This window comes from Macadamia integrifolia, chromosome 1, assembly GCF_013358625.1.
Source record: "Macadamia integrifolia cultivar HAES 741 chromosome 1, SCU_Mint_v3, whole genome shotgun sequence".
NCBI classification, from domain to species: domain Eukaryota; kingdom Viridiplantae; phylum Streptophyta; class Magnoliopsida; order Proteales; family Proteaceae; genus Macadamia; species Macadamia integrifolia.
Window position 1 is genome coordinate 27,135,445 of NC_056557.1, and position 11,469 is coordinate 27,146,913.

General features: G+C 40.9%; 1 protein-coding gene across 2 annotated transcripts; it reads left to right on the forward strand.

Annotated features, from left to right (window-relative positions):
- Window positions 1-4,442: 4,442 nt before the first annotated feature.
- On the forward strand, window positions 4,443-11,223 carry LOC122077138 (phospholipase D delta-like). Of its 2 annotated transcripts, XM_042642967.1 has the most exons (3): window positions 4,443-4,980; window positions 5,434-6,419; window positions 11,026-11,223. In XM_042642967.1, the coding sequence occupies exons 2-3, from the start codon at window positions 5,508-5,510 to the stop codon at window positions 11,206-11,208; spliced, it is 1,095 nt and encodes a 364-aa protein (XP_042498901.1). In that variant the 5' UTR covers window positions 4,443-4,980; window positions 5,434-5,507; the 3' UTR covers window positions 11,209-11,223. The 2 variants fall into 2 exon arrangements, with proteins under 2 accessions (XP_042498901.1, XP_042498893.1); XM_042642959.1 differs by lacking the exon at window positions 4,443-4,980 and having other exon boundaries at window positions 5,010-6,419.
- The last annotated feature ends 246 nt before the right edge of the window (window positions 11,224-11,469 follow it).

Consider the following 11,469-nt stretch of genomic DNA (forward strand, 5'->3'; position numbering starts at 1 on the left):
ATTTTGTCATCAGATCTCATTAATTTTGATCCTAAAATGGTGAAGTACTAACTCCGCTCGATCATGTCAGGTTCACCGAATCCTACGCGTTTCGTACCGGATCTCTTCCGTACCGAACGGGAATCCTTGTACACTACAGGTAAGTGGGGAGAGGACGTTTGACCTTGTTTCAAGGCATTGTTTGGCATTCATTTAAATGTATCTAGTCTAGTCATGCCATCATGAATATGCTATGTAGATTAGTCATTCCTCACTTTGTTATGCATGTGTGCTATGTTACTTTCTAAATGCCAAGTGATGAGATGATTATGTGATGGATGTTTACATCATGGTGCATAATGCATTAATAAACTAGATGCCGTAGTCAGCTTGGAAACGAGTGCATTGGTGGCCCGTGGTATGGGACGCGGTGGCACTATGCAATCGTACTATTGTCATATAGGAGCATGCGGTTTAGGATTTTCATCGTCCCGTGCTACGACCCTTCCCAACAGGAGTTAAGGTATTGGGTTACCATTTGGGGGGAAGCAATGGTCACGGTTGTCAGGTCACTATGGCGGTTAGACATAACGTCTGACGGGTCAGTCCACACAGCAAAACACAATCATATGTACTACATGTCATGCATTACGTTTTAAATCACATCCACCTAAGCAACATTACTAAGTCTTCGGTTTAGTGCTACTACAGCCACAGTGCGCGTATACTCCGGGTAGGAGCAGCAAACTCCATCCCGCGATACGCCCATAGGGCTGTCAGAGAAGGCCCACCGTGAGTTCTCGGAAAAGTAAAAACAATGCCGTCCACCGGCTCTCAACAGAAAAGTAGATGACTGAAATTAAAGGTGTTGACTTCAACAATTTAAAAGCAGTACGATTGGCCCTCTTGAATGTACCACCGGGGCCCCTTTTTAGATGATTTTGCAGGTCATACATCTGAGGAGCACGGGGTGGGTCCCACAGTCGAGTTCCTTGAAGAGGACTGGTGGGCCCCTGAGGAGTTAAAGCACGGCACTGACTGCTCGTGCGAGAGCTGTGCTGCGGGACCATAGTTCTGAGGCCGAGCTGAGCTCCACTTTTGAGGTCGAGCTGAGCTCTACCATGCGATGCTGAGTTGGGCTCCAACCTTGATGCCGAGTTGAGCTCTAGCCTTTGATACCGAGCCGAGCTGTGTACTCTGATTATTTTGATGGTTTCCTTTATGTACTTGATATGTGAATTGTACTTTTATTGTGTAAATATCATGCCTTCGGGCCCACATGTTTATAACTATTGTATCACAATTCGGGTATCAAGTATTATAGGACTATTCACAGGTAAAACTTAGTCTTCCGCTGATCTGACAAGTTTTTATTAGTTATGTGTATGCTGTGGTGGAATACAGTATCAGATGATCCTGGCAGGTTTGGGTTAACCGGTGTTAACCCAGTCACTGGCCTGGTTCAGTGTGAACGGGGTGTGACACTTATAGCCTTGGGATTTTAGATAATTCTCTCTTATTTCCGATGTGGGACTAAAAAACTAGAGAGAATTGTCCAAAAAGGCTTGCTTTAGACAAAGGGTTTTGGGCGCCATGTGGCACTCCTTGATTGCTCGGAATGGAATCTGATACCGAACTTTGGAGTCAATTTTTGGGGTTCATATCTTTCAAACCGTTTGTCGGAATTCGACGTGTAATATGTCGTTAAAAAGCTCATTCTGAGCACTATCCAATGATGTAAGACACGATTATAGTCTCGACTGAGAACCTTTATGAAAATATGTATAAAGTAGGGACCCAGATCATATAATGAAAGAGAGAATCGGGCGTCGATTCGCATAGTTCTCGCATCAAAGTATAATGTCCGACTTGAGGGGACAAACAACAATAATCCACAACATCAAATTCTAATTTTTGAAAACATTTTCTCTTGGAAGTTTATAGGAAAAAATTGTCATTTTCTACTCTAAGTTTGAAAATTCTCCAAGTCTAAAATATCCAACATGTAATTCTTCATATTGTCATCATTGCCGGGGGTTGACAAAATTTGGTGTCTACAGGCATATATATATATATATATGAACTTTGAAATCTTAAGGTATGTGTTAACCTAGAGCAATAGTTGGGGCATTTTATTATTAGCCTTAAGGTATGTCTTATAAACATAAAGTAAAACTCAAGAATATTAAAGATAACACACAGGTTAATTGGAATTATAAGGAATTTTCTCTAGTGTGGTTGTACCACTTAAGAGAAAGAAAATTGGACTGAAAATGGGATAACACATATGAAACCATTATATGGGTGTTATCCAGTTGCCATACTATCATATTGAATCCATATCAGTAGAGTTGAGAGCTCTTATGACCATAGAAGGTTCGTTATTGTCATGATTCAATGTTTCAGACTCTATAGAACGGGATTGACTTTTAGAGATATCTTTAGACTATTTTAATGGCGCACACATTAAGATGATGATTAGCCTGAGATTTTTTTCAAGGACAAAACAAGTTGTGAAAAATTGATAGCAATTATTATAGCACAAGTGGGAGAATATTAGGTATTTCTTATTTGGGTTTGTATTAATTAAGTTTTTGTGCTTTAATAAAATCAGGCTAATTATTTATTCTAATTAAATTAGACATACGCGCTTTAATTAATTTAATATGGGCTGACTGGTATGGGCTTTAGTTAACCATTGGACTTGTAATAAGTGGGTCCATTAGGAAACTTTATAAATAGAGAACGATGTCCCTTCTTTAACCCTAATCTTATTCGCTACGTGCAATCTTGAGAGAGAGGAGAAAAAAAAAAGAGACAAGGTTTTTTATGGCTTCCTCCCTTGTGTGTTCAAGTTCCTCATCTAGTAAGGCATCATAGGGAAATAGAGGAGAATTACTTTGCTACGTGGATCAAAAGGTTTTTTGTTACATTTGGTTTTACAATGGATCCCAAATAGGGTATGCTTTATTGTTTATAGTTTTGTCCCTCGTTCTTGGTGTTCTCAATCTCTATGGTGATCTATTAGGTTTATGGATAACTTGTTAGAGATTTTAATCCTACACTGTATCTTCTGATAATGTATCATCATTTACAACATCTATTGGAGGAGATGGGTCTGGTAATAGTGGGGGAGGGGGTAATGGCAAAGGTCCTCATTCAGAAGCCATGATGAAAGAAAGCGGGCCTTAAATTTCAGAATAGCAGAGGCACTCCTTATTAATGGAGGGGAAAAACTTTACCCACACAGAGAACTACCAACAAAAATAGTAGAAGAAGAGAGATTCTTTCTTTATATCGCGATGAGTTTTTGATTTTGTATGATAGAATAGAGATTATGATTGACAAGAGGAATCTCTTCAATGTGTGAGGAGAAATTCTCTATCAACATAAAATTGTAGGCTAATTACTATCACACCCTTACACTTAGCCTATATTTACTGACACTCTCCTATTTCAATTTTCTTATACTCTCCTGCATTTGAACTTTTATCTCTCCTTCTCCTGCTGTTGTTTTTACATACCAAAATTACTCTACTTTTGCACCCAGCACCCCGTTAGTCTTCTTCTCATTATCATGTCTCCCTCTCAATGTAGTGGGACCCTCAGCAACTTCTTCCACTCAATTCTAATAATCCTACACTTCTAACCATCTGCCTTAATGGAAGATAGAGAGCTCAAACGTTGAGAGAATGGCAAAGAACCCAATTGCCCACATTCATGAGAGGGAGAAAAAAACAATGAAAAGGGCCGAATCCGGCAATTCTCCTAATGCTAGACTTTAAAAGTCTGCCTCTTCTTCTTTCTTTCTTTCTTTTTTTTTTTTTCTAGGTAATATGTGTGTATTAGAAGAAGAGAAGAAAAATGTACCAGAAATAGGTGGCACCTTTAACCTTCTTGGGACAGACCTGAAGAAAGGAAAAAGAAGACCCTAAAACAAGTAGAAGAGTGGTTCAGGTTCACGTACAAGAAAATACGAGAACGATCCGTGGATTTAGAATCCATTTTCTCTCTCTTCATTTAATAAATTCTAAATCCCCGGGCCAAAGACGTAGAAGAATGTTCTCCTATGTGAAACTGATTTCCTACTAAAACAAAGAACAAGGACATTACAATAATTTCACCATATCCTTAAGTACATTACCTTCTTAACATCACCATCTATCAAAGAGATCAGCTCATTGGGGGAACTCTATTTTGCTAATACATTGAGGGAACTCTTGAGGGCAAATGACTGATTCCTACGTTGAAGAAGCAAAGAAAGCCATATAATATGCCGGTTTATTCACTTTCCTCTAAACATACTTAAATTCTTTCTTGATCATTCGATCAGCTTGTAATAAAATGTCATTCTTGATAACCTGAACATTCCATGCCCCTTAATCTTCCCATTAAGAATATCTACTGCCAGTTTCAAATCTGACCGAATTGACCCCTCAACGAGGTTATTTTGAGAACATAGCAGGAAGCCTCTAAAAGATGGCCAAATTCTCCATTTGTGTGCGTTGTGGAGCAATGGCGGCAGAGCGGGCGGTTGACGATAGTAAGGCTGGCCAGGCGATGCGGAGGCTGGAGTCGCTGATGGAGGGCATCTCTGCGCAGAACCAGAGATGCATTGGAGTGGGGCAACGAGTAGGTTGGGTGCAGCTGTGGTGGGCGAAGCGTGCTGGAAGCACTGCGATGGCAGGGCTGGGTTGCAGTGGAAGGAGATAGCTGGGGATGGCTTCAGGTATTGTGGCGTGGCAGGGCTGGGCGCTATGCACGATTCAGATATGGCGCTAGATAACGGAGAAAGGTCGCAGAGATGCGTTGGCGGGGTCGACGCGATGCAGAGTTCCGCGGTGCCGGGGTCGACACAAGGCTGAAAAGCAGAGACAGAAAGAACTCAGACCTGGGAACAAAATTGTAGATTCTGGATGGTCTCCCGGAGAAGAAACAAAGACCACAGTGGCCCGCACTGACGTGATACTGAGAGAGCACGACCTGTAACCGAAACGCAAGGTAAGGGCTTGTGGACCTCCATGACCCCACGACCTCCCCTGGTCCTGGATACCTGTTTCGTATCTAAACTCTAGACGTGCTGGAGTTGATTCCAAGCAACGAATTCTCCAAATTTGAAAATTTGAAAATTTGAAAATTTGAAAATAGGAAGAGGTGTGTAGGTTGCATGTTTCAGTTTGCAACTGTCCTCTTCCCGCCTTATCCACTTGTCAAGCTTGGTTGCAGATTGCGGTGACTACCAAAATTATCCCCAAATTTAAAAAAAAGATCAAAGAGAATAAAACTAAAGAATCATAATTATCACTTTCTTCTTGTTTCTCTCCTTCATTGAGACAATATGCTTTGCTTTGCTTGTTGCTATCTGGATGCTCGTGAATCATGATTGATTATATTCCTCTTAGCTTGGTTCTAAGCTTTTCTACAAAAGCAACTCTCCCATGGTCTCTGCTTCAGAAGAAGAAATTGCTACCAGCAACTCTCCCCTGGCTTCTGCTTCAGACGACAAAGACATTGCTACCTCTGCTTCAATGGAGACCAATTACTCGGACTTGATTTACCTCCACGGCGACCTCCAACTGAAGATTATCGAAGCTTGTAGCTTGCCTAACATGGATTTATTCTCTGAGCATCTCCGTCGTTGCTTCGCCGCTTGTTGCACCTGCAGAGTTTCTCCTGCAAATGGAAACCGCAAACACAAACCTCACCGCCAAATCATGACCAGCGACCCTTACGTTACTGTTATTGTAGGTGGGGTAAAGGTCGCTAGCACCAGAGTTATTCCTAATTCTGAAAACCCTTTTTGGAACCAAAAGTTCTACATCCCTCTCGCTCATCCCGTCACGCATGTCGAGTTCCAGGTCAAGGATAACGATTTGTTGGGCGCTCAGCTTATCGGAATCGTTCTGGTTCCTGCTCATATTATCTTTTCTGGAAATTTCATCCAAGGATGGTTTAAGGTGATCGGGCCCTATGGAAAGCCTCCAAAACCTGATTCGGCTCTTCGCCTTGAGATGCAATTTACGCCCGTCGAGAGTAATCCTCTGTACCAGCAAGGCATTGCTGCTGATCCCCAGCATTTGGGTGTTCGAAATACTTACTTCCCTGTTAGGAAAGGATGTTCAGTGACCCTCTATGAGGACGCTCATGTTCGGGAGAGGGAGCTTCCGGATATTGAATTGGAGAATGGGATGGTTTTCCAACACGAAAAGTGCTGGGAAGACATCTGCCATGCCATATTGGAAGCCCATCACTTGGTTTATATTGTGGGTTGGTCTATTTATCACAAGGTGAGGCTGGTTAGAGAACCAACACGGCCGTTACCGAACGGTGGGGATCTGACTCTTGGTGAATTGCTCAAGTATAAGTCCCGAGAAGGAGTAAGGGTTTTGTTGCTGGTCTGGGATGATCAGACTTCCCACAACAAATTCTTCATCGAGACAGTAAGCATTTTAACTGTGATGTTTGGAATGTTAATTTATTATTGCTCTGCTACAGTCCTTCAGTTCTGTTCTTTATGCCGTTGTTTTCCTGAAAATGTTTAGAAGAACATGCTGTTAGGAGTATCCCACATCGGCTACCAACTGGCCTCTCCACCTAGTAAAGCAAAGTTTTGGCTTGGATAATTCAAGAAAGGCATCAGAGCTATCAACCCCACTATGCTAATTTTAACATCATTTAACAGTCACCAAAAATAAGAGACAAAAGTGCCACGTGTAGTGCCAGCCAAAAGAGAGGCCATGTGGGGAGGTCTTGGGAATAACACATTTGCTGACTCAGACTTTGGATGACTTCATATACTAATTTGTTCTCTCCACCTAATAACCTAGGCTTTTGGGTTGGACACTTCAACCTAGACCCCCATATTCTTGCATTGTCAAAGTGCCTTTCAGCATTGGCTAAGGCCCTCTATTTTTATTTTTAGGGCAACGGAGTGGTTTTTGCCTTAATATATTTGTCTTTTTATTTGTCAATGTGACTTATATAACTAACCAAGTCCTGAATAACTTCAACCAATTCAATTGCCAATCCTTGCCCACTCTTCCATGGAAAAACTGAAACTATCGTTTTAGGAAAAGCAATCTTCCATGACCTTGAGTGCTGCCATGTGCACGAATTTGAGAAGAATACTGGGCCAAAGTTTATGCTGTTGATTTGAATTCATTGTTGTTGATGTCACAACTTTATCTATTATTTCGACAAAGGGTAGGAAAGCTGAGGTCGTTGTGTAGTTCTATATTTTCCACACATTAGTGCGTACCAGTGAATTTTGATTACTTGTATTAACAGAAACTGAAATTAAGGCTAACAAAATTTAAATAGTGCATATCTGTTTATATTCATGTCAAGTAACGAAATAAAGAAAAAATGGCAGGAAAAGGAAACTAACTACTTCTGAACCCCCAGCCCTTTACCGTGTTTGCTCCAGTTCACTATTTGCAAAAAATAACATTTATTATCACACTGCTTTCCCTCTCCTCTTCCCCCCTAAATGAATGCCAAATTGGTAGGGATAGAAAAGATGATGTGACATGTAGAACTTTCAAAAAATCATTAAAAAACATACGGATCAACTAAAAGAATCATTACACATAGGTGAGGTCCATTTTTCACAATGGCACCGGTAGGTATATGTTTCCAATGGAATGTGTTATTTTTAAAAGAAACAAGGGAATGGGAGAAACACGAAAGATATTGGCATCTCGATGCCCAAACATTCTAGTGAGGACATCCAACCAATGAAAACCTCTGAATCATTCACCACCTGTTACTGTGAACACTCGAAAAAAATCAGACAGTCATGCTTCCTCATGGTCTCTTACACTCCACCTGTACAACTGGCATAGGGTTGGCCAACGAGCTTCCTTTGTATCTACTGTTAATTCACAAATATTATTGGTGTTTTTGTCTCAAGACCATTTTTTGGTGTTAGGTCATGAGTAATCATATTTTTGCTCACCACTTTAATCCACGTCATCTTTGGCCTCCATCAACCTTTCACACCTACAATCTGGAGTTTCTCTATCAGTCCCCATGGCACATTTAATGGTTCTTGACTTCTTGTTGCACCTGGTTTTTGTAACCTATCGGAACAACCCCAGAGTTTCCCTTTTGTTCACTCTTAAAATTCTGCCCTTCCTAATCTTGACACTCATCATTTGGCTCAAGATTTTCGTTTCAGATTCACTTATGGATGTGTCCACTCTTTACCTAACAACAAACATTTCTCTCCATAGGATGTTGCTTGTTGTATAGCTGTTTAATAGGATTTGCCTTTTAGTTTCTAGTGGTATACATCAATCATCAGACATTCCAGAAGCTCGTTTCCACTTCAATTACCTCCAATTCTCTGAGTGATATCTGCTTTAATTCTTCCCTTTTTATTTATGGTCCCAATTAGATACCTGAAATCTTCACTTTTGAGGTAGATATCTTTATTAGTGTTTTCACTGCCCTTCCAGTTCTACTCCTATTATTTCGAAAATTGCACTCCATGTACACTGTTATACACCAGCTTATCTTAAATCCTTTAAATTCTAAGGCAATTATCCATGGTTCTAACTTGTCATTTAGCCCTTCTTTAATCTTGTGTACCAGAATCATATTGATGCAGATCAGCATCAAGGGTGGTACTACTGCATCAAAGAAGGTACTCTAAAAGTATCAATCAAATAAGGAGAAAGAACCTAACTCAGTGACTCAGAAACTCATCCTTGCGGTTCTGAGTTAACTTAGTTTGAACCAGTATTCGGGTTCAGCCAAGTCTTAAGCTTGGTGTTCTGTGGTTCATCCAAAACCAGAATCATGGGTACTTCCTAGGAGTAATTTTTAATTCTTTTATTCATGTAATCATGTCCGGAATAGGAATTTTAAATTCCAGCATATTAGTAGTCCTTTTATTATCTTGTTTCTTCAATGCCGAGTCTAGATAGGATTCCTTTTCCAGCTTACTTATGGAGGGGATTTTTTTCTTTCTTTAATTTGTTTCCTAGTGGTGTAATAATGGGTTTTATTGATGTTGTTAGAATCCAAACAGGTCCTTAAGTTCTAGGGTTTATTTTTTTGGATGAATAAATAAATTCATTAAGTGGGCGAGCCTGTGGCACAACGGTTAAGTTGCACTATTGCAACTTGTTGGTCACAGGTTCAAAACTTGGAAACAGCCTCTTCTGCAAAGCAGGGGGTAAGGCTGTGTACACACTTGCCCCTCCCAGACCTTGCAGTAGCAGGAGCCTCGTGCACTGGGTTGCTCTTTTTTAATAAATAAATTCATTACCAAGAGTGGAAAGGATATACAAAGGAAAGGGGGGGGGGAGAGGCTAAGGTCTTTCAAGAAAGGCTAGCTCGGAAGAAAGAAAATACAACAAAAGGCACAAAACAATTGTTCAAAGAGCCCGAAAAAAAGGGGAGAACATCACTTGGGGGGGGGGAGATGATTTCAGACAAAAGGCCTTAGGAAGCAACAAAGAACCTGTTCCTTGGGGGTGTTAGAGACTGATTGATTTCGAAGGGATCTGAGTTTGGAGCTAACATCTAAGTAGATGGCCTTCCAAATGTGATCCAAAGAGCGGGATTTGGGAGACCATCTACAAATGTTTCTCTCATCCAGATATGGTTGATGATCACGCAAAAAGCTTACTTGCCCAAGGTGTCATAAATGGAGGAGCCATCAAATGTCATTTCTATCTAGATTCATTCCCTTTCAAAGGGGAGAGAACACCTACTAGACTGCTAGCAATTGCGAAGAACTCCCTTCCATATTGAGAGGTTTATTAGTCCTTGTAATATTCTAGAAAATTCTCTCCATTATTATAAATAAAGAGGGCTAGTGTCAACTACGAGTCATTATTCCTCTCAACATAGTATTAGAGCGCAGATCGAAAGCCTAATCCTAGCCTTCTCTTTCTTGCCTCTCTATCTTGGAACCAGAGCCTCCATCTCCTCTCTCTCTCTCTCTCTCTCTCTCGCCTCTTCCTATCTTGCCTCCCTCTCTCGGTGGTGCTTCTCTAGACTATTGAGAGTCTCTCTACCACATATCTTTTCCTTGTTTGGGTTCTCAGATCGCCAAAAGGTTCACGATCTGAAGCAAATGGGCTAACTCTATCATAGTACTATAATGGGTGGTGAACTTTGTGGCCTGAATTTTATAAGGAGTATGTTCCCACCACTCTAGCTGATGTCATTGCCTTCCAGAAACGGGAAGAAAGATCAGAGTCTATGATTGCTTGGTAGGGCTGAATATGGAATACGACCAATTGCAGGCTCATGGTTTGAGTTGGTCTCCCTTTCCTACTTTGGAGCAAGCCTACACTATGATACAACTTGAGGACAACCGCCATACTACTATGCTACCACAGCCTATTGCCACTCCCACAAAGAGATTTGCTCTTGTCTCTGGCACTTAGCCTTACTAAGTAGCTCTACAGTCTGGTGGCTCCTTTACCAAAGCACCTGTGAAGTGCGACTACTGTGGTAAGGAGCGTCATACTATGGAGCATTATTGGAAGCTCCATTGCTACACTACTGATACATCTGGCAAAGGTCATGGAAAGGGTCGTGGTAATCCTGGTCAGGCCAACCATATGTAGGCCTCTTGACTCTGACTCTACACCAAACATCTCAGTAATGTCTCTATTATCAGATGAACTTATTGCCTTTCAGTGTATTTTGACTCGTATGGAGCCTCCTTCATCTGCAACGACGAGTTATGCTCACTCCACTCCATCCGGTTTAGGCACTTATTTCTGTGGTCATAGTACGTCTATCCAGTCTACCCCATGGATTATTGACTCTAGAGCATCAGATCACATGACAGGTTCTTTAGCTTTTTTTTTTCTCATATACTTCCTATTTTGGTAATGGTAAGGCCAGATTGGCTAATGACACTCATCCCACTATTTGGGAAAGGGCTTTGTTAGCCATAATCCTACTTTCTCTTTTAACTGTTTTGCATGTCCCATCATTTCTACTATTTTATTGTCTATTGGTAGTCTCACTTCTAGTCTTAATTGCAAAGTCACATTTTTCCTATCTCATTGTGTTTTTCAGGACCTAGTTATAGGGTCAACGATTGGCTCTGGTAGGGTGCGTTTTGGTCTGTATCTACTTGATGATGACTCGTCTTTGGTCTCTGGTCAGGCTCTTCAAACATCTTCTGCGTCACCTCTCATGTCTGAGTTACTACAGTGGCACCGTCAGTTGAGACATCCTCTTTTGGGGGACTTTAGCTAAGCTTTTTCCTTCTTTTAAGCATTGTAATTCGATTTAGTTTTTTTGTGAGGTATGTGTATTGGCCAAACAAACTCGAATCACTAATTCTATTTTTGATGATAAAAACGTCACTCCTTTTTCATTGATACATTTTGATATTTGGGGTCCATCCCATTATGTGTCAGTGAATGGTTTTCGGTGGTTTGTCTCTTTTACCGAGTGCCATTCTCCAAAAAATTGGGTTTTATATGATGCGAACTAAGGGCGAAACTTTTCATTGCT

Excerpts from the sequence above, each read along its gene's own strand:
- LOC122077138 (XM_042642959.1), top strand. The coding sequence starts at position 5,418 with ATGGTCTCTGCTTCAGAAGAAGAAATTGCTACCAGCAACTCTCCCCTG. Across the intron at positions 6,420-11,025 it reads ACAAATTCTTCATCGAGACA|GACCTAGTTATAGGGTCAAC; the intron begins GTAAGCATTTTA and ends TGTGTTTTTCAG.